Below are 26,058 nucleotides of genomic sequence, written 5' to 3'. Positions count from 1 at the left end.
CCACTGAGACAGAAAGCACTTCAGTGAGGGAAAACCCTGCACAGCCCATCTCAGAGCTAACAGCTCGGTGCAGCCTGGGCTGCAAAGGGATGGAGAGCAGCACACCATATTCCTGTTCGCATTGTTCTGTCTGCCACTCCATGCTCCGTGTTTGGATGATCCCGTGGTGTAACACAAGGGTTAAAATATTAGTTTGTGCTGCTGCTATTTTTATTTTTAAATCCCTAAGGGCAGTTGCTACTTAGCACCCATTAAAACATCTTTTTTCCCTGCATCAAAGTGCATCGTGTTTACACTGTAATGAATCAGCCTGATGTTTTGACACGTTGTGAAACAATGCAAAAATAATAAAACCAAAAAAAAAAAAAAAAAAAGCCAACAAAAAAACACGAAATGAAAGGCTATGAAACAAAACACAGACCTGAAACATTCAACATCTCCTGGAAATTCTGCAGCCTGCTCCTCAAGCTGCCTTCTGCCGGCAATGCGGGCAGCACTGCTTGCTCCCTGCAGAAGGCACTTCTCCAATCTCATATAAAAGCACCTATTCTGACTCCTTCTCTCCTCCACCTCGGTCAATACGCACATAACCTCAGGAGGAGGAAAGCATGCTGCTTCCTCAAGCAGTCATCCAGACATCAGAGGAGAAATTACCCTACCCATCACTCTGCTCCCCTTGCCTTGCCTCCCCAGGGCTCCCACCTGTGTTCAGGCCAAAGAGAAGGGGCCCTCCCCCATCACCTCTTAGGGCAGAAAGAAGAAGAGGACGGATTTTCAAGGCACAGGGAAGATTTAGGCTCATTTTTTACAAATAAATAAATCCTGCTGCTGCAGGGGTTTGGATGCTGTTTGTTCATCACAGTTCTTCTGCAGGACTCAATCTCAACACATTTTTCTCCACAGGTCACCCACCCTCGTGTGAAGGCACAGCATTCCTGCCCGAAGCGTTGTTGGAGTGTTTGCCTTATTGCTCATATCAGGATGTTGTTGACTTGTTGCTTGTTTTCCCAAGCTCGTGCTTCTCCTCTTAGTAACGTTTCTTGCGTTACACACAACCCAGCACACGTAAGCACGGCAGTGCTTCTGTCTGGGTGGAAAGGGCCATCCATCTGTGCAGCTGTTGGGGGATGGCTGCTCCAGTCAGCCACGTTCAGCTCATTTTGAAAGGATGCCATTGCATCCGAACCCTTCTCGGGATTACTTTTTCAGGCACATCCACGCAGAGTTTTGGGATCCATGGATCACAGGCTCTCCTGCAGCTTCTCTGGTCCTCCAGTGATTTTGTCTTTCCAAAATAGCTCTCTCGTTTAAATCTTCAGCATCTACTGAAGTCAAACAAATATTGGGTTCAGCAGCCTGCCCAGCTGCTTGCCTTTGGGTCCAGGAGGCCACGCTGCTCTGGTGCAGTGGGACATGCCCTTACCATCCCATCCCAGAGCTCTCCTGCTCCTCTTTCCCCAACCACCTCCTCTTTGCCCTCTCCACAAGCTACAAGATCAAAGCAGGACTCCTGCAGTGCAACCACGTTATGTGGCAGCAGCATGAAACGCTGTCAGAGAAGCAACACGAGCTCCCAGAACCAAAATGTGGCTCTGCATCACCTTCACCCACCCACAGGGCGACGTCTTTGAAGGCCTCCAGCACCAGGCGCTCAGGTTACCTGTGCTTCCCAATGGCGCTGAACCAAAGCCATCATGGCTGTAATTAGTGTGATTTAAAACCGTCCCCCGCTCCTTCCCCAGCTCATCCTAAACATTTATCAGACGCATTTCTAACTTGTACCTGCAGGAAAACTGAGACACAGTTCATGGAAACTGAGCCCATGTGATTCAGCCTCAGACCTTACAACTCCTCTGGCCCTCCAGGGGTTCCTTAAATTATTTGCTTTGATGTCACCTTCTTTCATGAGCAACCTTTGAGCATTCACTGATGAGCTGATCTTTACCAAAGAGAATGACGTGACACACAGCACGCGCCGGGTTCTCCAGTAACTGCTCACCATGGCCTCTGCAGGAGCCACGAGATGGGCACTGCAGCCTTTTAGTTCAGGAATGATAACGAGATTTAAAGAGCAAAGCAGTTCACCTGAGGCACAATCACGGAGGCAGGTGGGATGCCGGGAGGACACTGCCCAAACCACGGGGCAGCACTCCCAGTATTCAGGGAAACAGACTTTGATCCACTTCTGTAAGGGAGCAAAGCGACACCAAAGAACGCGATGACTGCAATCCTCAGGTTTGAGCCTTCTGGAAGCTGTTAAGAATCTCAAATAGCGACCATCTCCTCAAGCCCTAAAAATCAATCCACCCTATCCATACCTTTCCCTTTTTCAGGAAGCTCAGGATTTCGGTGGGATGTTTCCCAGCACGGACTCAACCCCAGGTCCCCTCAGTGTTGGAACTCGAGTTCCCCGACCATCAAACAGAGATTCCTTTCACCCAGGCATCTGAGCAGAAGCGTTTAAGATGGCTGTGGGGAGAAGCCAACAAGCTGGTATTCTCTTGATTAATTGATTACACAGAAACACATTAAAGCCTCCCAGTTTTGGTCCTGCAGTCTGATTTCTGTGGGAGCTGTAAAACCAGACCAAAATTCCCATGCTTATCCCTGAAGCATCTATCGCTGGACCTGCTCTTGCAAGGCACGGAGCGCTCCTGTCTTGCAGAAATCTCCTGGAGATGAGCGATATCTGCACCAATCTTCTGGCCACTCTCTTTAGCATCCAGTGAAAAAAAAATGCACAAATAAACCACCTTTAATAAAGGAGCCCAAAGGCAATAAATGATGGTTTTTATAAATTCTTCAGATTGTACAAGAGTGATTCATAAAGGTTCTTGTTATCTCCTTTCCTCAGTATCTTGAGATCTCCGAGGCCACCACAAAATGCCTGCGCTGCTTTGGGTAAAGCTGAGGCTGCAGAATGAATGGGACTGGAAGCCATCGAGCCAGCTGAATTTTTTTGCTAAAAGCCTGCAGGTTGAAAACCATGCTAAAGGTATTCTTGGTGGAGAAGAAGAGAAAGGGAAGATAAAGAGATCAAAGCAGCAAGAGCTCATTTGCATTGCACCATATCTGGAGGCACCAGCCCCGCTTCAATCCCCTATCACTGCAATAGGCAGAAGCAGAATGTGTTTCAACTCCCACCTCTGCAGTTTGAAAACAGATCAGACATCTCAGATCACCCCCCCATGCGGGCCCTACCTGAGATCTCCACAGCGTTTCAGTCATAAGGGTTCCACCAAGAGCAGCCTGGCAGGGTGAGATTCAGCCCATCCCTGCCCTGTCAGCAGTCTGATCCATGCAGTGCGTCCCAGCTGCCCATGGCGAGCATCGCGCTCATGCTGCCCTCATTAATCCTCTCCCAACTCATCCCACTGCTGCCCCAGCTCTGCTCGGTGCTCTGCAGCCTCCGTGCTTGGAAGCAGAAATGGGCTGAGCAGAGGAGGTGGCACAGCTCTGTCTCTGTGGGCAGGCAATCAGAAATAACCCTTTGGAGCCACCTGACGAGCCAGGGCAGTGGATGAATGCTGACTGCTCCTCAAGGAGACAAAACGTGGATGTTGCCAAATGTGTTCCTAGAGGCTTTTCTCCTATTTCAGCCATGGGAGCTTAAGGTGTTTTTCAGAGCACGTCCTTCGGGCGCAGCTCAGCGCTGCTATCCGCACCCTGCAGACAGCCTCCTTCCTGCATCTCCGGGCACAGCAGCCCCTGCCATCCACATCCTTCTTAAGACTGCACCAAGTGCATTCCAGGTGCGTTGGCCCCACGAGTCCTGGAGGAGTGCAGCTGGGAGCCTAAGGGAAGGCTGACAGTCATAGAACGCTTGGGCTGGAAAGGACCCCTGAAGATTGCCTCATCCAACCCCTGCCCTGGGCAGGAGGGATGAAATAAAGCCTTCCTGGACACTGCCGTGCCCACACTTCACCTCTGCCCACTCAAAACCCCCAACATCTGGGGCACTCCTCCCCCACTGCCAGCTGCTCCCCCCAGCCCTGCTCCATTTACTTCCAGACCTGCACAAAGGGGATGGCAGAGCCCAGGGCTGGCAGAGAGGAAACTGATAGCCTGCAATCGACCAGAGACACGCACAAAAACATGCTGCTTTATTTCACTCTGAGAGGAGCTGGCAGCCCGCAGTTACTCCTGTTAGTTCCTGTCTGGCAAGAAATCAGAGAACAGACCTGGCAGACATCATGGTCACACAACCTGCCACCCTATCAGCAACAGAGCTCTGAACAGGGGACCAAATCAGGGGAGCAACCAGGGCACAGCAGCACCCAAAGAGCGCAGCACCAGGCTGCCCATCCCGAGAGCTGCACCTCGGGGGTGACAGCAGCAGGGCAGAATACCACCCCCAAACCCGAACACAAGGTGTACACACAGACCACAGCACTGGAGGAGATGCACTGCTGAACCTGGGGGGTTCGTCTGACACAAACTGGAAAAACTCATTCAGAAGTCAGGGAGATTTTACAGGAGAAAGATTCTGATGTATATTTTCAGTTGGAAGCCTCAGAAACTCCGGTTGGAATGCTTTAAGCCGACGTCAAAACATTTCATTCACTAAATGCCAAGCCATGAGAACACAGTATTTAATTACATACATTATCTGCATGCATTAACCTAAGGTTGAACGTGGAAAAAAAAAAATAAATCAGAAGCAAAACAAAACCCAAACTGAAACACAACCTTTCACTTTTACAATATGTTTTCATTCAAAAAAAATTTCAACCACAGCTGCACACTGCCTGGAAAACGGGCTGTGATGGAGAACAGCTTTTGCTGGAGGTAATGAAAGATTTCGTTTCCCCGTACACCACCAGCACTCCTGCTGCTCACAAGGAGGGACTTGGGTACCAGGGGGGACCACATGCAAGAGCTGGCAGAGGGAACAGGTCTGCATTTACATGAACTTCCTCTCCTTGCTCGTCACCTCTCAGCTTTCCAAACACTGATGACAGCACTGCAGCTGCACACGCTGTTCTCTCACCATCAGGAACCCAATTAATTGGGAATGGAGGATTCTGCCTGATTTGGCACTTCTGGAGCGGCTCCCTAAAGTTCCTGGAAAAGCACAGGGGCCTCAGAAATAAGAGGACAGGTGTTGGTGTGATGCCGGGGTCTTCGTGCCTCCTGTTCCTTGGAGCAGACTGACAGCTCCAGAGATCACAGATTTCTATTACCCACGAGGTGAAGAAAGATCTCAGGTCAGAGGAAAATGAGCTCAAGGTTAAGGTTAAGGTTAAGGTGGGAGTTAAGGTGCCAGCTGCAGGCTGAGGGCTTTCTGCCCAGATCCCTGACCTCATGGAGAGGGAGAGCTTCTCCCATGGAGTCAGAAAGCTCCATGCAGACAAAGCATGCAGATCCCCCAGGTCTCAGGTGGGATTTATTTCTGCTGGCAAAAGGCTGCAGAGCTGCCACATCTGTGCCTTGGCTGCATGCAGCCCTGCACCACGTCACAGCCAACCCTGGATTCCCCCCATCATATCTGCCACAGTGGTTCACTGAACCAAAACTCTTTTTCAGACTCAGCACTCACACAAAACCCCTCACACCTCATTTTGCTCCAAGTGCTTCTTTAAGACTCCCACTCCCCTTTCCAGCCTCAGAGCAGTCAGTTGGGCTACAAGCACACAGTGCAGATATATGCAAGCACCTTTAGGAAGCAGCAGGGATGTCTGTGCAGCACACGTGTGCTGAGAACCACCAGTCTCAGCCTGCAGATGTGCAGCACTGATGAGCTCAGCCTCCCTATGGCCTCCGACCTGCAGCTCAGCGGGCAGGAGCTGCGTCAGCCTGGGAGCTGGCAGGAGTGGCCTCAGGAGGCAGCACTCATTGGAAAACGGTCCCCAAGAATGTTCACACTTTGGCCATTGCCATGTTTGGTTTGGAACACTTTGTGCTACAGAAGCCTGTTAAAATGGCACTTCCTACACATTCCCAGCCAGCATGGCCAACCAGCAAAGACAATTCAGCGTCACAAACAACCCAAAGAGCCAAGGATGTGTTCCCATGCCTGAAATGGGCGGAAGCCTCAGTTGTGGTGTCTCTGACACTGCTGTGGTGCCAGCTGTGTCGCAACGCTGGCCAGCAGGCACAAGAAGGTGGGCTGTTCTGAACGCTCCCTTCTGGCTCGTGCTGTAGCGCGAGGCTGAACTCCTGCAGCATCACTGCCCTGCTCACACCAGTGCCACTGCGAGCTCACCCTGACCTACAGCAACAGCAAGCGAGCTGGAATCAGCCAGGAAAACAAGGCCAGATATCAGCTTAGGGTCAGCACTGAACTGCAGCCCCCCCAGACCCTGCCTCTACCAACCCACAGCTGCAGATGACCTGAGGCCTCCTCACACTCACCTGGACTTCCAGCCACCACACCGGGAATCGCCATGGATCTCAGACAGCCACTGCTCAGGGAACAGCATCCAACCCAAGGTCTTTGCAGATCTTTGGTCTAGCAAAGGGAGGCAGCTGGGTTTGACTCTGAGCTGATGGGGAGCCCTCTCAGGTGGTTCTCATCAGATTACAGCACACCAATCAGTAGAGTCTGATCCCCCCACACACAGGGGACACACAAGAGACAAATAGAAAGGAGTTGCTGAAGGTTATTTATAACCCTCTGCACTTTATCACAGGTTCACGTGCCTTGTTATGTCCTTGGGGTTCATTTGCCCGTGCATGGCAATGCTAGGATGCTGCTAATTACCTCATTGCCTGTCCTACCCCCAGAAGAGAGCTGCCCACAGTAGAAACGAAGCACATGGAGGTTGTTCCCCTCATTAGCAGATGATAGACCAGGCTCAGCCCAAAGGCCACCTGCATCAGTGCTGGCAAGTTGGTACTGCCCCCAGAAAGCATTCCCAGGTCACCGCATCCAGGTCAAACTTCCAGCCAATATAATGCCATCCACAAATAGAACTTCTGGAGAGCGGTGGCCTCAGAAAGTAGAAAATGTCATAAAGTGACACCAGCTGAGAAGTGAGACTGACCAGGTTTTGTCAGCTCGCCCATGTGAGAGGAGCTGTGCTCTGTGAGGCGAGTCAGAGAAGCAGAACGCGCTGTGACGAGGCTGGATGCGAGCGATGCGCTCACGCAGCAACGGAAAGCAATAATTCAAGTGGAGCAGGACTGGCTTCGGATGGTCTGGCACTGCGGATGATTTATATTTAGAGTTAGGCTTGGCAGGTGCTTTTATGGATGTTGGGTTTTCTATTGTATTCAACCTGTCCCAAAAATAATTTAAACCATCCTGCTTTAAGCCCTGGCCAACTGTTAACTACCGCCGCTAGAAAAAGCTCACAGCTCTGCCCTGCTCCATTTCCAGGGATGTGGATGGAGTGAGGGCTGCTGGAGATGCAGTGCTGGCCTTGGTCACAAACAGCCAGTCTCTCTAACGTGGTGACCTGAGAACGTGGGCTGATGGAGGGAAGCACCGCAGCCTGACAGGATCTGACCCTGCTGGTGCTCCCCACCATGGAGTGTTTTCCATTCCTCGTGAGATTTTGAGTAAAGGAAATCGTAAATATTTGGTCCTGCAAATGTTCCTTCTCAATTCCGTGTAGGAGGTTGGACTCGGGCAGAGTGAGAAGGGAAATATCACCTCTCAAGCAATTGAGATGGGCTCTGGGGTGGGACTTGCTCTGTCTGACCTCATGCTTGGGGAGGAAGGCAGGAAAAGCAGGGGAAAAAAAATGTGAGATCATTGAGAAGCGTAGATAATGATATTTTAAGTTGTGCTTATTATTTAAAATCTGTTCCTAGGGCTTCACAAAAACTGAGCAACACCGATGTTCCTGCTGATACAGGGCAGGAAAGCACCCAAGTGATGTGACATGCAGAGGTGGGATGTCACAGGACAGCACCCACCTTTATCCAAAGGGATGACAGAATCTGTGGCACAGCCCTGGGACAGGAGCTCTGCCTGCTGCCTTCCCTGCCAGCCAACAGAGCTTTTGGGACACACGGACCATGGCTGAGGTGAGCACAACAAGGGTATTCACCAGGGTTATCTATCGGGGTGTCCAGGATAGAGGATACAGGGATAGACATGAGGCTACAGGCAGAAAATCAGGAGATAACATTCATCTCGAGAAGAAAGCTCCATCTATTCTCACTCTTATGGGCCACTGGCAAAGTGCAGGTGCTGCTCCCAGCCTGGGCAGCCCCAGAAATGGGGAAACCACCCACAGCAGCTGTGATCTCACAGACTTCCCAGATGCTTAGGCCACGGGAGTTCTGTGCAGCCACATCAAGTCTTGACAAGCCTTGGCAAAGGATGACGCAGATGCCACGGCCTCGCCAAGCTCTGCCCTTGTGGGAGCAACGTGTGGCCATTACCAACACGGCCTCCCCAAAGGTCAACAGAGCAACACCCAGAGCATCGCTGCAGGCTCTCACTGGAGGTGCTCTGATTGCTGGTCTGGGTTAAGGAAGGGGAAACCACTCAACCCTTGTGATCGCTCAGCTTTGTGCTGAGCCCATGTGGGCACCTCCAGCACTCTGCTCCTGCAGCTCCCCTGCAGGCAGCTGTGATGGAGCCGGAGAAACTCCCAGGCAGGTCCATGAATGCTCATTTTCAGATGTTATCTATGAGCAGGACAGCCAACCCTGCAGACCAGGTGTGCAGAAAGCAGGCTGGAGGTGAGACACTGCTGCCAAGCTGGAAGGATAACAGTGCCCAGTACGGAGCCCCCAGGCTGCTCGGAAAATGCTCACAATACCTTCGCAAACATGAAGGAACTGGGCTGGCCCTCTATGGGGCACAAAGGTTGTGGCCCCAGAGCATCCTTCATCCTGACCTCCCCTGGGCTGGGGGAGGAGTGCTGTCCGTGGAACACAGTGTGCTGCATGCAGTCTGCCAGGTGGTGTCCAGCTGACAGCCTGTCGGCAATGCAGGGTGTGCTGAGGGGACCCAAAATGGGTAAACTTGGCCTTTCTTCTCAGTTTTCTAACCAGCACACTTACAGTGTCTGAAGGCTGCAGGACTCAGCAGCCTGGAGCCCTCGCAGAGGACGTGATGGAGTCATACAGACACAGCACACATATTAGCTCACAGCCATCGTTCGCTGCAGATGCAGCACCTGCCTGGAGCAGTCGAGCTATTAAACAACGTGGCAGCCTGAAATTATGTTATGGGTCACCCCAAAAATGGCCCTTGGTGGCAAAAGGCCGCGTTTCCCGGTCTGTGCCTGCTGCACCCACACCAAGGAGGGACTGCTGAAACCATGCGGGCAGCTGCAAGTTGCAAAAGCGTTTCTGCTGGCTGTCAGTGGATGCCTTCTCGCCCCCACACAGCCCACAAGAGCTCACCTTCTGCACCAGCAGCTTCCTGCTGGCCTCGCCATGCCCCCACACGCTGTGTGTTATCTGGGGCACAGCGCTGCCTGCCCGTGTTCTGATGCACCATCAAAGGCATCGGGAGACGTTTTGGTTCTTACGGTTGGGGTAAATGGAAAAGGGCTGGGGCATTTTTGTGCTCTGAATTAAGGAGAGGGGGGTCACCAACTCGGCAAGGTTGAGAAACCTGGCAAAAGCAGTGTCAAAGCAGGCGGGGCAGGCTGCGCCCAGAGGCAGAAATCAGTGGCAGCCCGAGGATTCAGGTCTGTCCCAGCTCTCTGAATGGAGATCGGGACCCTCCCTGTCTCCACTTTGCTGACAAAGCAGCCGAGGGAGGCAGTTCCTAAAGCAAAGAAAGTTTGAATTCCTCCAGCCCATTACCTCATGGCTGTAAATCTTCCACCTCTCCTTCCCAGTCACTGGTGAAGCCTGTCTATTGTCTAGGGAGCCCTGCTGTCTGCCCCAGCACAAAAGGGAGAACAATCAGTGGGCTTGGGAAACACAGGATGTACTAAAAGAGGGAAGAATAAAGCAGGGAAAGGGCCAGGGAGAGCTGGGTGGGGAGGAGATCTCCAAGAGGCAGCTCCGACGATGGGTGTCTGGCTTCGGGAGGCATCCAGCCCTGCCTGCCTCGTGCAGGTGTTGCTCAGGCTGGGTCCAGCTCAGCGTGATGCTGGCAGGGCTGGGGCTCTCGGCATGGAGGTTCTCAGAGGTGGGGATGCTGTGCCTGCTGACTCCTGTGGTTCAGACTGCTCTGCCTGGTTTGAGATGAGCTGACCTTTGACACAGAGGTTGGGGTGTTTGTGTGGGTAATCCAGGGAACTCTTTGGGTTTTGCCAACCTCCCCCCTGGGATGTGGCTGTGCTCCTTGAGGTATGGGCAGGCACCTTCCCATGATCAGGATGGTTGCTGGCAGCCTGATCCTGCATAAACCATCTTCAGAGCCACAGCCTGCAGTGCTCCAGGTCCTTTCCCAGCCCGTGAGGTGGAAGGTGGCATTTCCTCATAGCAGTGAGACACGGATCCTTCCCCAGGAGCCCAACCTCATTCAGGGCTCCCATTGAACTCTAGCCTGATCTTTTTTTTCGTCTTGCGCAGTTCAAACGTGCAAAACATTTCTGGAGAAAATCGGTGGTTTTGTCATTTGCCCCCCGAGTTTTGGACTCAGCTTTGGAGCATCAGTCTTCCATTGCCCCAACAGACCGAGACACAGAGAAAGACAAAGCCCTTTTCTATGCTGTGCCTTAGAGCATGGCATGACTCCCATGGGCCACCAGCACATGGAACACTGGGAAGGGAATCAAGGCCACAGAGCGATGTGCTAACCCAGACTATTGTGGGGAATGATGGCTGATGGGCTGATGGAGACCTCGGTCGTGTTAGCAGACTCCACAGGTGCTGTGCAGATGTTCTTCACTCCCTCACTATCTTGAGCTGCCACAAACCAAAGGCCGATGGTCCTGCATGAGCTCTGAGAGGTCCCCACCCTGCTCTGGTGGTCAGCTGGGCTGAGTCGAGCTTCCTTTGATGCATGGGGTGTGTGAGACGAAGCTGAGTGTGACCACAACCTCTTCATTTGCCAGTGCCCCAGCAGAGAGCAGCACAGAGTTGGGTTCCTGTGTCCCCATCTGGCATTGCTCTTCGCTTCTCAGTGCTTGAAATGTGAAGAGAAGCCTGGGCTGGAGATGGGGATTTGGCCACAGAATTAGGCAATCCAAAATGTAGACCTCTGAGCTTCTTGCATGGAAACCAGTGCTGTGCCCTGAGGACAGCAGGGTGACATGGGCTCAGTGGGAACTGCCTTCAGCTTCTGAAACTTTGCCTCTGTTGGAGAGCTGAAGTCTTGTGCCCACTCTGCTCCCTGCTTACAGGCGATATCCATGCTGTTGAAATGGAGCATGTCCCACATGCCACGGGATGCTCATGGAAAGGGCACAGAGCACTAAGTGGGTCTCGGGAGGACCAACCTTAGCAAACAGATTTGAAAACCATCATCCTGATTATTGCTGTCACTCCTCCAGAGGAAGCTCAGATCAAAAGCTGTGTGGCTACGAGGGCTGTGATATTGAGTCCTGGAGTCCAGCTGCGGGTGATGACCCTCAGTCTTGGTTGCTGCTGGGTGACAGAGCTGGGCTTCCTGGGCACCAAGGAGCAGGTGTGGGATTTCTGAGCCAAGTTGGTGGCTGTTTGTTCTGCCAGTGCTCAGGGGAACAGGCCCCAGCCTGTGTTCTTGGTAAATAAATGAGATTACATCAAGAATACACCCAACTCCTATAATTTACTTTTCATCTTAACAAAACCAGCCTGTCATGACTCTGGATATTGCCTACTTGCTTGGGCAGAAGGGTTAACAATGAAGAATATTGGGTTTCTTTTGTTTGCTTTCTGAATTTTGAGCCTTAAGAAGCTCAGGAAATCCCTTTTTCAAATGAGAGAGCTTCACTGCATGGTGTGAGTCCAAGAACTGTTTTGCTAAAAGCTCTAAGAAGTGCGAAGGTCTGGCACTGCCATCAGCCACCCGTGCTGCCACCTGTGCCCTGACATCAACACCAGCTGGTCTTTCCAACAGTGACCCGGGACACTGATGACTTCATGGAGACAACCTCAGTGTCTGTGAGGGTGGGACTTCGGAAGTCCTGGGGACAGCCAGGGTCAGGGGAGGAGCTGTGGCTCTCTGTTCATTGCAGGGAGAGGGATCTCATGGCCTTTAATGGTCCCTCCAACTTAAGTGATTCTATGATTCTGTGAAGTCAACATCCAGGGCTGCTGCCACGGTACCCCCAAATTAAAGGGAGCTCTCTCAGCCAGTCTTGACATCTGATGCATCTCCCTCTTCCCTCCTCACCATCCTGCTCTCCTTCTGCCATGCTGTAGCATTTCTCAATGCCAGAATGCTCCTAAGGACCAACATCAATGCATGCAGTGCTGTCCTTGGTGGTGGGGCTCTGAATTTGCTCTCTGTGCATTTCCTCTGCTAAATGAAGAGCCGTAAGAGAAAGCTCCACTGCCTTCCCTACCAGCACAGCAACAGTCAGAAGGGACTCAGAGCCGCTGCACGAGGAGCCCAGTGTCCATGCCCTGCTGCATCTGCTGTGATGTATCTGCCTACAAGTCCTGCGAAGGCCACTGGGCTGGGAAGAACTGCTGTCGGTGGGGGAAGCTTGGAAGTGTTGTGATCCCTGATTCCAAGCATGCTGCCGTCTATCTGTGGGATGACCCGCTGGTCCCTCCCTTAACTTGGCCCATGAGACCCTTTGGAAACAAGCGGGACTGGGTTTGTGGAGCCCTTGCTGCTGAACCCAAACCATCCAGGCAGCAAAAGGTGAGGGCACACTGCTGCCCAGTCACCTCCAACAGAGGTCAGCAGAAAAGCTTCTGAACTCTGACCGCACGTTTTCTGGCCCTTGGCCAGAGCTGCCAGAGCTTTGCTTTCAGCAGAAAATGCCTTTTCTCCAAAAGCAGCAGCCCTCGGTTCTGCAGGGTTTCAGCTGCTGTCCGGGCTGGGTCTGCAGGAAGGCTGAGGGCTTGGCTGCGGCAGAGCAGCTCCCATCCATGCCAGACCATCCTTCCGTTCAGTCTGAGTCTTCAAAGGAGTCTGCGCCATTAATTTTGCTGTCTTCCCTACCACAAGCTGTAAATCTCCTGACAGCAGGGAGAAGAAAGCAGCGAGCCCAGCTCTGCACACAGGAGGATGCTGCAGCAGCATGGCGCAGCTCGTCCTCCTGCGCTTCGTCCCGCGCCTCCCTGCAGCTCCTGCCCGCAGCACCTCCTGCCGTGAGCCCACACCTCCTGCTCTCGCTGTGCTGATGGTGTCACACCTCAGCATCCCCCCTCAAGTCCCAACCCCCCTCCCACCAGCGCTGCTCCATGCAGCTGGCTGCCATGGTTGGAGAGGAGCATCTTCTGGAGAGCTCGCAGCCCGCAGCTCCCTGCTGCAAAGGCAGGATTTTGTTTTTCTGCTCTGTACTCACTAGACAAAAATGTCACGGCTTTTCCCACTTTTTCTATTGAGCTTCCAGCATTCACCGCAGAGCTCTGTCCCTTCTCACCCACATGGGGCCCTGCAGAAACGCCGCTGCCCTCAGCCCAGCACCTCCCAGCATCACCTGCCACCAGAGGCGGCTGCTGTTGCTGTTGGGTCACAAAGACAAGAACGGCCTAAGGAGGAACAAAATGAAAGGTCCGCCTGGCACTGCTGCCTCCGTGCAAAGAGCCATAAAGACGAGTCTTAAGGAGCAGAAAACCTGCAGTAAGTGCTGTCCTCCATCCCACCACAGGGAAATAAACTCAGTGCCATTCGCTGTGCTGGGCAGTCACTGCCTCCTGCTGTGCTGCGGCAATCACCAGCACAAAACAGAACGACCCGATGGGCTTCTGGTGGGGGAAAGGTTTTGCTTTGCAAGATACACTGATGGGACAGCAGAGCAAAACTCAGCAAATTGGCACCCATTTTTCCCAGTGATCTGTGGAGGCAAAGGCTGCAAAGCTCAGAACATCGTTCTGTTTTCACAATATCCTTTGGACAACATCATCCTTCATCCAGGCTGACGCTCTCAAACATACTGAATTGCTTGAAATCCTTTCAGACAAAACATTGTCTTCAACCCAGAACAAAGTCCCCCATTTTCAGCTTGTGAGAGCAGCTGCAATAATTCCTCCTGGGATTACTTTTTTTTCTGGCTTTCCAATTTGTCCATCTCCACCTAGAAAGGCCACTAAGGAGAATACAGGGAACCAGTGAGAGGCTACTGAGGCTCTGCGAAATTCTCATGGTGTGTCTTTCAGAACAAAGGCAAAGCTTGAGATTCAGCATTTGTTTTCTGCATAGAGAACTCACTTCCAGCGTTAGCATCCTTGTCACATCGCAGTCACTCTGGGTCCCACGAGGAGCCCCGTCTCAGGGCCGTCAGAGCTGCAGGTGCCTCCTGCTGTGGGGTTCGGTTGCTGTGAGTCCAACAGGGTTCTGTCTCAGCCAGGAGCTTTGGTTGAGGGTTGGAAGACGCCATTCAACGCGTCACAGCTCAGCTTTTCCAGCGGAAATTTGAGACGTCCTGGCACAGAGCGCGATGTTCTGAAGGAAGTGTTCAATTTGGGGAGAAAAATGCATTTTTCCATTAACAAAGCCCTGAAAGAGAAACTCCTCTCTCCCTCTCCCATGGGCAGGCGTCAGCCCGCGGCGCTCAGAGCTGTCTGAGAATGTGATGGCAGAACAGCGTGCTTTGGGGCCAGCTTCCCTGCAGGCCCCTCGGGGCAGCCTGCATCTCACAGCACAGCGGTACCAGCAGCTCCTGACTTCACAGCTGCTCTGTTGTTGAGCACCACGACCCCAAATGCAGCACTGCATGGAAACCATGCAGCACAGACATCCGTCAGAGGGTCTCTGGCTCGGGATGGACCGAATGGGAGGAAGCAGGAAATGTGGAATAAAGCTCATGCGAGGTTATTGTTGCTTTGGCAAGGTAAGGGAAGTGGGGGAGGTGTTGGTGGGGCCATTGGTTTTGCAGCCATTTCACAGCCGTTCCCACATGGCGAGAGCACCCTGCGCCCACCATGGGCTTAAAGCCCCCAGTGAAGCCAAATGCTGCACAGAAGGGTTTTCCATCATGGGAACTGCTCCACGAGCACCAGCAGAAAGAACAGCAGGGGAGGGGGTGGCAGAAGGAGCATTTCCCTAAGCTCCAAGTCAAAGGCGCTTGGAACCGGCCGGGGCAGAAAGGCAGGACCTGCCCGACCAACCAAGGAGAGAAAGGACTCAGAAGCAGTGCTGAGGGCCAATTCTCCCATTTCATAGATCTGCTTTCTCTCTCATTTGCTGCCTCTTTTCCGGGCTCTGGGGCTTGAACCTTAGAGACCACGTATTTTGGTGCAGAAGGCAATCCAGACCTCTGATCCTGCTTTTTAACCCCACCGGTTCCAGCTGAGCCAGCTGCAGGAAATGCACCCGTTGCCCTTGATCTTGGAAATTAGATGGCAGCTCAGGTATTACAAAGCTGTCCCTCAGAAGTCTTGTAATTTGGGGAGAGCGTCCCCAAAGGATGAAACGAAAGGGGACTCTTGGACCAGAGGCAGACACCGTGTGACTTTTGGCCCAGCTGATGCAGTTGGCTTGCAGAAATAGAAAAAGGAATTCTGGGTTTCTGTAGAGATTTGTTAGATCCCTTTTATCACAATAATCCAGGACAACAGCACTGCTTTTTTCAGGGGACGTGAACCAACCCAGCCATCAGAGCCGTCACAAGGTGCCAAATTAGAGAGGTGAAATCCTGACGGCTCTCCACCGAATCCCTGGGCTTCACCTCCCCAGAGGCAATGGAAATGAACTCAGAAATCACAGACTTGGCCACGCCAAAGACAGTTAGTAGGTTTCAGCGTTTTATTAGCTTCATTAACTTTTATCACCAATTAATTAAAGACTTCACCAAACTTCTCCCCATTCCTGGAATTACTGAAGGGGACGTTTGAAGCTCACCACCGTTTGGATGCCTCCAGTGCACGTCTGCATCTGGGCCAGGCGTGGGCTCCCTTCTCGGTGCCACGAAGAGGGGCTGATCCTCCTGCTGTCAGCTCAGCCTCCCTCCTCCTCCTACTGGCTTTAAGGAGTGGGCAAATGAAGAAGAGAAGCTGTGAGGTGAGGTTAGGCTTGTGCTATCTGGATGGCTGGGGACCATTACCCTGCTTCTGAAGTTCCCACTGTTCCTTTCACTTCTCTGTGCAGCTCTCTGTGCCCACGAGTTGAGGTCTATCAATGCTTTCACTCTCTGTTCCATTAAATTACAAAGCAGCAGACTGGGCCAGGCTGAGCACTGGGATTACAGTCCCATCTGGAAAAATCAAAGGAAGTCTTTAAAGCCCAGCCAGATTTTCATTGTCAGGAGTCTCCAGCTCCATCAAAGGAGAGGCAGTCTAGACAAAACACCTACAAACTCCACTCTGAAAAACTGAACCGTTGTGGTTTTTGGGGAGGGTGAAGGGGCTTTCACAATTTCTGCTCAGATCAACCAAATAAATCACACCTTTGCTGCTTTGAGCTCTTCCACTCTTTCGTGAATCCCCACGAAGAGACTTTTGAAAAACCACTCCCCACCTTCTGGTCTATTCAGTGATCCTCCGGAGCGTGAAGTCCAAAAATCAGTGCATTCTGAGGAGGTTCACAGGCAGCACTTCATTGCTTTGGGAGCAATCCTCACTGCAGAACTCCTGGAGACCTCCTCCTCCTCCCTCATTCCAGCAAATGCCAAAAAGGAGCCTAGGACACATGATGGCAGATAGAAGCATAGACTCATAGAATGGCTTGGGTTGGAAAGGACCTTAAAGATCCTCTTATTCCAATCCCCCACATTGCCAGAGACAGCCCCAGAACTGCAGGCATCCTTTGGGCTAATTAGAGCTGCCTACAGCCTTCTCTCTGTCTCTCATTTTATTAGGCATGGCTTCTGTAAGGAGCATCCCAATCCCGGGGAGCCCATCTGCAGCAGCACTGCAGCTGGATGGTAAATAATGGGACGCTCACATTGCCACCCTGAAAGCTTCCTGCTCTCAGCAAACAGCTCCTCAAGAGCACTGAGCTGCCTTTCCTGTGGCAGGGATCTTGTTTCTTTCCGGAAAAACACTCTGCTTCCTTTTGTTCTGTTCTCAGTGGTTGCTTTAGTGGAGAAGCTTAAACCCTACTAAGCCACAACAGTAGGGATGTAACGCGTGCTCTGAGTGTGTCAGATGGGTTGCTGCAGTGTTTTCTCCTTGCCCACCTTCTTACAAAGAGTGACAGACTCGAAGCACTTGAATTGGCTGGAAATGAGGAAGCTGCCACACGAGCAGCCACTGCTGGCCAAGCCTCAGCCATCACCTCCATCGTGGGAGCCAGGAACTCCTGCATGTGGGTGCACCATGAGCACTCACATGGGCAGCCCTGACACAGTTAATGCCCACAGTTAATGGTCACAGCACTGACTCAGTGTCTCCAAGATAATTCAGGATGAGATGAGGAATGAGACAGGAACACAAAGTGCTGGAGCAGATCCACCCCACCCAGCAGCTGCCAAAGCGCCCTGGCCGATAGGCCTCCAGCCTCTGTGTTGGGCTGCCCACCACAGCTTTGACTTCCAGGGCTTGCACCTCCCTCAGCAGACTGCAAAAGCCAAGGCCCAGCACCGTGCAGGATGGGTGCAGAACGTCCTGAGGGCGTCAGGCTGTCTGCATTGGGTCACCTCCTTTGGCTGTAATGAGTGACCTTCCTCTGCCCCACACACGGTGCCCTCCAGGTAGAGAAAGAAACTCACAGACAATGTTGTTGTTGCTGGGAATTTCGGAGTAAAAGCAGAAATTTTGACAGCAGAAACGAGTTTGAATGTTTGTACTTCATGGAAGTTTGGAAGCCGTGGCATCTCTGCTGGTGGTGGCTGCGCTCTGAGCAGTGCTGTCACACTCCAGCAGCGTTTCAAATCCTCCCCCCTCTATTTGTATTTTTTTGACTGATGCTCTCCAGTGCAAAACTGCTTGTCTGCATCAGCTGGAAGCTGAGGTGTGGAGGGTTAAGAAGCTGGTACAGGTCAAAGAGTTGGAGAACAGTACCTGGAATGAGCAAATACCAGAGGCAGAGCAGATGAGACAGACTCATCTCTAAACAGATCTGTCTCCACATTTTTGTAGGAGGCAGCAGAGCCAAAGGAATGCACAGTCTGCACACATCAGTAATAATGAATTGTTCCATTGTGACACTTAATGGGAAGAAGGTTCATTAATTACAAGGAGTTTTTACACAGTGGGGGGTTTAGCCTGGCTACAGCCAACATCTTTGGGCAATCCTGATGCTCTCCCAGCCTGGGAAATCATAGGCAGAGCTTATGCAAACCTCCCATCTCTGGCTGCCATACGCTGGACCGGAGCCTGCGTGCTCCGTGCTGCCTGCACTCAGCTCCAGCGCTGCCCCAGCGCCCCTTCCTGCTGGGAGGGCAGCAGAGAGCCGCTCCATCCCTCCTCGCACCGACCCGCACAGCTCTGGCCCTGACGCTGCTCTGTGTGAAGAAGGGACCCCCGGCAGCCACGTCTGCTCCGGCTCCCACAGCTGCAGAACATGGAAACCTTTGCCTGCAGCTCGCGCTCCAGCTCCGCTCCCTCCCCTTTCGGGTGCAGATGCAGTGACCCCAACACCTGCGGCCCCATCTCCTGGGCGAAAGGCGCTGAAGTGTTTGGGGCACATCTGGAAGCCAGATGCCCTGCAGGTGACTCAGTGGCACTCCCTCTGCTCATGCACTTCACCTGTCCTGTCCAGACAAGTTGCAGCAGCGTGAGCAACAACTGAAAGCCAGCAATATCCCAAGATGACACCAGCTGAGAGCCCATATGGGACACGTCTGCAGGAAACGGCCCTTTCTGAGGGACAGCGGTGGGCGCTGCCTGTGGAACTCAGAGCACACAGAGGTGCTGCTGGGAGGGAGCGGGGCAGGGCTGGGGGCTGAGCCCTCCTGCCGGGCACTGGGAGCTGCGCAGTGGTCAAACTGCAGTGGCTCTCCAGGCTCCATGGCTGCTCTGGTTTGGGTCCATGCCCTGTTCCCGTGCATCAGATTTTACAAGGCACGTGGAGCAACAAAGCCAGAACACAAACATTCTCAGGAAGCCGTTGTGGTTGGGCTGCCAACAAACTGGTATCTGCTATCTGGTGGCAAGTTTTGCTTGGCAGCACTGCATGGCTGTACCCAAATCCCAGTGATCTCCATTTGCTCTGCAGGTGAAGTCTGCTGGGAGTGCAGCGTGGTCCCAGGATAGGTCTTTGGATCCATCCATCCACCGCCATCAGGCACAGCTGTAACACTAAGCCTGGGCATGGTCCTGGCTCTGCTGCTGGATGTGGGGGGACCAAAGAGCACCCAGCTCTGCTGCTCAGCACCACTGGGGCTCTGCTCCAGCTCCCTCCCCCATGCCCCATCCCCAAGCCCTCCTGAGAGCCACCACTTTGTACCCACAGCCTTATTTGGGGATGGCAGCAATCAGAAGGAGCAGTGAAAATGTCCGATGTCTTTTATTTATTTACTCATTTATTTTTCCCACAGCAGTTTCTCTGGAACAACTCCTCCTGCAGACAGCCTGCAGAGCAACTGAGCTTTGGGGAGGGGGTCTGCATGCAGCCCTCCTTCCATGACAGCCCCACTGCTGTCGGTGCTTGGAGCCAACCTGCCCCACTCCCTCACCCAGACTGAAACTTCCTTAAGACACTTCCCATCTTTCAGGATCTTTTGGTGCTACTTTCATCTCCAATCCACATATCACAGCCCTATAATAATAATAGCAGTAATAATAATAGCAATAATAACAGCGATAATAATAATACCTTCTGCACGTATGTAGCACCTTTCATCCAAGGATCTAAGTCACAATTACAGCCCCACACATTCCTGTACATTACAGCCCTATAATTCCAAGACTCCTCAAGTATCCAGACTTCAAAGGGAGCGTGGATTTCCCCTCCAGCCCAGTCACAGTGCCCAACACGTCTCAGAGGTGTTTCGAAGGTGTCTTGGCAGGAGCTGGGGAGAGGCAGGAGAGCTCTGAAGCCAAAAGGAGCCTTCGTGGATTCCTTCCTCCCCTTTCCTGGCGCTGTCTGATCTCCCTGGGAAGTCATTGCAGCCACGGGACGTTGTGGGGTGCCGCTATGGGGTGGGTGCTGCTGTGAGGCAGCGCGTGTGCAGTGGGAAGCAGGCAGGCAGGAATGGCACTGGGAGGCCATTGGCACTGGGTGACATCCAGGCCAGGAGCCCACATGGTGAATTTCTGCTCCACTGAAGAGAAGAAAGGAGCGGAGACGGCGTTGTTCTCAGTGAAAGCTCTTATAAGGGCTGAGAGATTTTCAAGTAACCCCGAAATTCTCCTTTTGGGTTCAAAGCAAAACATCTCAGGGATACCCAAAACAAGTATGATTTGTTTTGGTTTGGTTTGGTCTTAATTGCATGGGAAACATGAAAAAAAATCCATTTGTTTAATGAAAGCTAACCTTTCCTCCTCCTTTGTTTTTTTGTTTTGTTGTTTAGTCAAAGAGGTGAAATGGCTGCTATTTACACCTGTGCGTTCAGGGCGCTCAAAGCAAGGCAGCTTCCTATAGCAAACAGGTGACCTTAAAGAGGGGCTGCAGGAGCTCAGGCCGGGCTGCTGCGTTCAGGGAGCCGTTCATGGAGCTCACCTGAGTGCGACCGCGGCACAGCGGCACCCCGAAGGCTTCCCCCAGCCTCCTACCCGAGCTCCCGGTTGGGATGTGGCTGCGGATCCGTTTGCACCAACGCCCCACAGCCGACCCCAAAGGGGTTTCCCGTCCTCTGCGCGGCTCGGGGAGGTGACAGCCCCGTCCGGACCGCTCCGTGGGACTCCCGGCAGCTCCTACGGCCGGCGGGCACGGAGGAAGCGCCCAGCGCTGCTCAGAGCCTCTGCTGCTCCTCCTCCCCTGGGCTGAAGCGCTGCTTCTGCGCCCGTAGCGCCGACCTGCCCGGAGCCGAGGGGGAGCGGCGGGGAACGGGTTAAAGCAAAGCAGCAGAGGGGGTTCCCCGTTACCGGAATTCCTTCTCGTGTTCTCTGTGAGAAATAGGAGCTGAGTTTCTGCCTGAAAGCCCCAGTGCCTTTCCTGCAGGTTTCGTGCATGCAGTTACGAAAACTCGCTGTGCTCAGGTTGGGAAGTGCCCGGAATGGAGAAATCTCTGGAAGCTGTCCCGTATGGGCTGCAACGACACCCAGAGCCACCGCTACACCGGTAACAGCCCGGGGAAGGCAGCCCGCGCCTCGCCCCCCCGACTCGGCAGAGATGTTCCTCTCCACGCCCGGCGGGTGATGCGCAGCCCGCTGAGCGCTGCGCTGCCCGGGCATCGCGTTCCATCTGAATGAGGGGCAGCGTTACTAATTGGTGCCTCACGGGGATGCCGAGCGCTGGAAACTGTTCTGTCTCCCCAGGGTCTCCGCTGTGGGTCCCGAGGCAGCTCACAAAGAAAGGAAGGGGGTCCCTCAGCAGGGCGGCGGGGAAGTGCCGGGGGTCCCACAGCCCCGCGCAGCCCCCAGGGAAGCGCCGTGCTTCCCTCTCCCTCCTCCACCCTCCCGCTGCTCCCTGACCCAGGCAGGTGCAGAGGGGGAGAGGCATTCGCAGCTCCATCGCTGCCTTTTGGCACCGGAGCCTCTGCCAGAATCAAAGCGCATTTCAAAGCAAACCCTAAACTCCTTTAATCGCCAGCGAGAGCTCCTCCTGCGCAGATCTAAGGGCCATGAGCTCAGTGTTTTCGTTGCCCCGGGCAGATTTATGAGCTTATTCTTCACGGAAGGGAGGGAGAGAGGGGAGGCTGTGGCGTATTGCTTAGCCCGGGGGGCGGGCAGGGAGGAGCGGGATTGGGGGTGGGACGACTCCACGGGCTTCGGGAGCGAGCAGAGACCGCGATGCTGAAGCCCAGAGCGCAGGGAGGACGGACGGCAGCTCCTGCTGCGCTCTGTTAGCCGTGCGCTCGTACACGTTCGCTCCGTGCTGCCTGCATCAGCGCGCTCCTCATCCCCTGCAACCCAGCCGGCAATTCCTGCCAGCTGCGCAGGGCTGACTGCTCCCGCTCCTGCAGAGCCGAAAAGGGGACACTGCTGACACCCCGCGCCCAGGAAGCCCCGCAGGGAACGGCTCTGCACCTGGGGACTGAAAACTGGGGAAGGGCCTGGTGATGATCTGCAGCGCTACGGCCGGCTGGGGGCTCACCGAGCTGCACGGGGCCCAGAGAGACACAGCAGAGCCCCGAATGGGGCCGCTGTGAGCACCGCTGGACCCAAACTGTTCTAGCTGATGGTACTGAGAGGAGAAAAGGAGCAGAGCTTGTGAGAGAGGGGCTGGGAGATGAGAAGAAGAGACAGGGAGAGCCTCCAAGGACCTGCAGGTTTCCACCTGGTTGGAAATTCAGTCTTCAGCTGTTCCTTTCCTCCCAACCCACCACAAAGAGCCAACGAATCAGTACTGACCACCACCACCAAAATCAACAGAACGTGCTTTAAAAAGGCCAGGATGTTTTGCCGCGATGATTCTGCAGTCCCACAACGTGAACATTAAACGTTGGCAGGTAAACGAGCAGGTGAAAATATGGAAATGGAAACTTCAAAAGGAGAATGTGAGAGAAGTGAAAGCACTGAAATAATCTCTCAATATTTTTTCTATTCCATCAACTCTGGTCCGTCACACCAAGCATTTCCCTCCCAGGGAAACAACGTGTTCCATCCCCCCCCATCAGCCCCTGATGCAGCTCTGGGGCTGAACGCTCTGCCGCGCCCTCGCTGCCCCGCTCCATCGCCCTGCCTGCAGACCCCTCACAGCTGCTCCAAATGTCTCTGCAAAGCGAGAAGGGCCCCGAGAGCCCTTAGATGGGGATGAAAGATCCGCGAGAGCGGTCAGCGCTGTAACGGGGTCGGGTCCTTAGGAGGTATTAGAGACGCTCGAAACGGGTGAGGCAGCAGCAGCAGCGCCGTCCGCGGGCAGCTTCAACCAGCGGAGGTCTGTTTTCACCCCGCATTGCCCTCCCCAGGGCTGGTACCGTGCACAGGAGCGGAGGGGGCCGGGATGTCCTCGCAGGCAGCTCCCATCCCCCGCGCCCTCACCTCGCCGCCGTCCAGCCCCGTCGGCCCCAGGACGGCCCTCCTCTGGCAGCGGGAGGCGGAGCTGCGGCGCTGCGACCGCATCCCTCGGCTCTCCGGTGCCTTTGCAGGCTCTCGGCTCTCCGGTGCGGCGCGGAGATGCGGGGCAGCGCCCGGCCCCGCACGGCGGTCGATCCGCTGTCAGCGGCGCCGTCTGTGCGCGGATTCCCCGCCCTCTGCGCACCGGGAGCGCCGATCGGCGGCGGAGGCTCCGCGTCCCCTCAGCCCCTCAACCCGGGTAACGGGGATGGAGGCAGCGGCTGCCCGCGGCTCCCAGAGCGGGGGGAACCTCGTGTGAAAGGTGCTGCGCTGTCCGCTCTGCTTGCCCCGCACAGCTCTCCCTTCACGCGATCTATAGCAAAACTCATCCTTTCCTGCCCTGATTTCTTCCCAGCTGCCCATCTGCACGGTACAAAAAGCGATGCCCTCGGGTCTACGGGAGCTCTCGCCGGGCCCCAACGGCCCAGCCGTGTCTTGCAGAGCCCCTCGTGAACTCGGAGGAGGACCCGGAACACCGGGATGCCACACCTGGCCACCTGTCCTTCCTCACACACAGCAGCTTCCAGCAGCAGCAAACTGGCTGGGGAAAGCAAGGTCCTTCCCGACCTGCTGTGCTGCACTCTGCTGATAGAGGCACCAAGCATCCTCTCAGGGTGCACCAGTACTCAGCGCTGTGTCCCATCCCCCGGTCAAAATGTGGGATCCTTCCCAGCCCACAGGACACCATGAGACAGCGCTGCTGAGCCCAGCTTTGAGGCTCCCCCAATCCCAGTGGGAGCGGAACCCTTTGGGGTATTCAATTCATACCAGAGGGGATGGGAGACACAGAGAGCATTGGGAACCTTTAAATCCTTCCAGAAAAAGAATTAAAAAAAAAAAAAAAAAAAAAAAAAAAAAAAAAAAAAAAGTGAGCACCTAAAACACCTGTAGGACTTCAGGATTGATTTCAAAGAGGCAATTTGGGCACAGCTGATGGCCAGCACAACTCAACCCCAAAAGCTGTGAGTTCTCACACCTGTGGAAGTGTTTGACAGGAGGGGTCCTGGAGTAGCTGGCAGTCATTGCGCGGCACCAACGCTCCGTTGTGCTCTCAGACGGTTCGGGTCCGCCCAGCAAAGCAGCCCCGGAGCAACGCGTGCAGAACTTCGTGGTGCAAACAGCGGAGGGGCGCGGGGGTGGAGGGAAGGAAGGGGTGCGGGGGGTCTGCCTCTGCTTGGCAGCTCCTGGAGGAACTGCTGCCTTTCTTTATTTTCGGCCGTTTCGTTTTTGTTTCCAATTTGTGTGAAACCTGGCGCAAAGCTCCGAGCCGGAGGGTCCGAGAAAGCGGCGCAAAGGGGAAAAAAAAAAGTAGCAGCGAGGGCTGTACTTACAGGTAGGCGGTCAGCGGGCTCAGGGCGGAGGGCACCTCGGGCAGCCCCAGCTCGGAGCAATCCACCGACAGCACGATGCCGTCCTGCTCGCAGTGACACTGCGCCGGGCACGAGGGCGCAGCGCCCGGCTCCGCCGCTCGGATGTGGGCGCAGCACGCCAGCAAAACGCTCCAGAAGGTGAAGCGCTCCATCCTCAGCTCGCTGCAAGCAGCGGGGAGCCGACGGGGATCCACCCCCACCCTGAGAGCTGCACCGACGGGACGCCCCGGGGCGCTCCGTCACCGCGCGCCCGACCTGCGGCAATGGGGAGAGCGGTGGGGATGCAGCCGGGGAAGGGAAGGCATTGTTGGATGATTTTGGTTATTGGGTTTCAAGGGCTGGGCAGGGGCGTGAGGCGCTCCGGTGGGAGGAGTCAAACCTTCTGCTCTTTCCCTCTCTCTCTCTCAGAGCTGGCAGGAATTTCATTCAAAGGGAAGAAAGGGGAACGAAAAAGGAAAAAGAAAGAAAGAAAGAAAGAAAGAAACCTCGACAAATAAAGCCGTGTTCTTGACTCCGGGAGCAGTGCTTGGTCTGTAACAGAGATTTTTGTGAGAGAGCAGTGCAGGAGAAGGCAGAGCTGAAGCACCAACGAGGAGGCAGCAGCACCCAACCTGCACTGCAAGCGCTTCGGACCTCGGGACGCTGAAACACAGCCCCGGATAACGCTCTGTGTCTGCGCCGGCAGCTGGGAGGTCCGGGTGCAGCCGGGCTGAGCTCGAGCTGCTGGGTCCTGCCCTGCTCCTCTCACCATCCCCATCCACGGAGCAGGGCTGGGGGAGCTGCAGGTATGGGGCAGTCGCTGCCGCGGGGCTGAGAGCGCCCTGCAGGGCTGCGGTGGCTGTGACGTTGGAGACGCTCATCGAAGCGGGCTGTGAGCTGCAGCCACGCTGCTCCAAGAGGAGCTTCCCCCTGCCTCCCCTCGAGGGGATGAGGCACAGGCAGAGGAAGGAGGGACCCCCTTCGGGTGGCTGTGACCCACGAAGTCGCCCCTCTGGCTGCGGCCGTGCTGAGGAAGGTTCACATTGCTGCTGCACGTGTTGGGAGCTGCATGTCATGGCTGCACATCCTGACAGGGTGCTTTTGCTTCCAGCTATAAAAGTCTTTCCTAACTGATGTCCCCATTCTCTCAGGTTAACAGAGGTGGGAGAGTTATATGGGGTCAAGCAGCAAAGCGGGGGACTTAAAAACTCCAGTGGAGCTGGGGTGTGATCCCTCATCCACAGAGGTCTGTGGGGATTTCCTCCAAAAAGTTCTGCTCCCAGTGGAGCTCAGGTTTGGAGCTAATGCACAGACCGTGGCAGAGAGCCGTGCAGGACCTGAAGGGCACTGGGCAGAAACAAAGCCTGCACCTCATTGGACCTGAGAGCTTCGGTGCGTCCATGGCCGACCTGAGTACATCCCTCTGGGGTGGAAGTCCCACTTCTCAGCCGCTTCTAACTGCAACTGCTCTGTGCTGTCAGGTGCCCCGGTTACAGGCGCCGGAGCTCCACGTCCAGCTCACTGCCATGAACGTGAGGGGGTGCGCTCCTGCACGGCACACAATCTCTGTGTTGTCCTCTAGTGGCAGCAGTGGGTTGGGAAGATGGGATGAGCGCAGCTGAGCAGCGAGGTGAGCTGCGTCTGTGCATCCCATCCCTGCCTCTGTGCATCACTTCGGCAGCCCCCAAAGCACCCCAGTCCTCCCACA

The 26,058-nt window shown here is 54.4% G+C and overlaps 1 protein-coding gene across 1 annotated transcript in view; it reads right to left on the bottom strand.

Annotated features, from left to right (window-relative positions):
- LGR6 (leucine rich repeat containing G protein-coupled receptor 6) overlaps window positions 1-24,670 on the bottom strand; it is a 74,671-nt gene extending 50,001 nt beyond the window's left edge. The window contains exon 1 of the mRNA XM_048925612.1: window positions 24,333-24,670. Coding sequence (XP_048781569.1) covers window positions 24,333-24,523 — 191 coding nt within the window. The 5' untranslated portion in view covers window positions 24,524-24,670. The remainder of the gene's footprint in view (window positions 1-24,332) is intronic.
- Between the last annotated feature and the right edge of the window lie 1,388 nt (window positions 24,671-26,058).

Source organism: Lagopus muta, chromosome 24, assembly GCF_023343835.1.
Source record: "Lagopus muta isolate bLagMut1 chromosome 24, bLagMut1 primary, whole genome shotgun sequence".
Taxonomy (NCBI): Eukaryota; Metazoa; Chordata; class Aves; order Galliformes; family Phasianidae; genus Lagopus; species Lagopus muta.
Note: the sequence above shows the minus strand (reverse complement) of the source record. Positions and strands in the feature narration are given on the sequence as shown.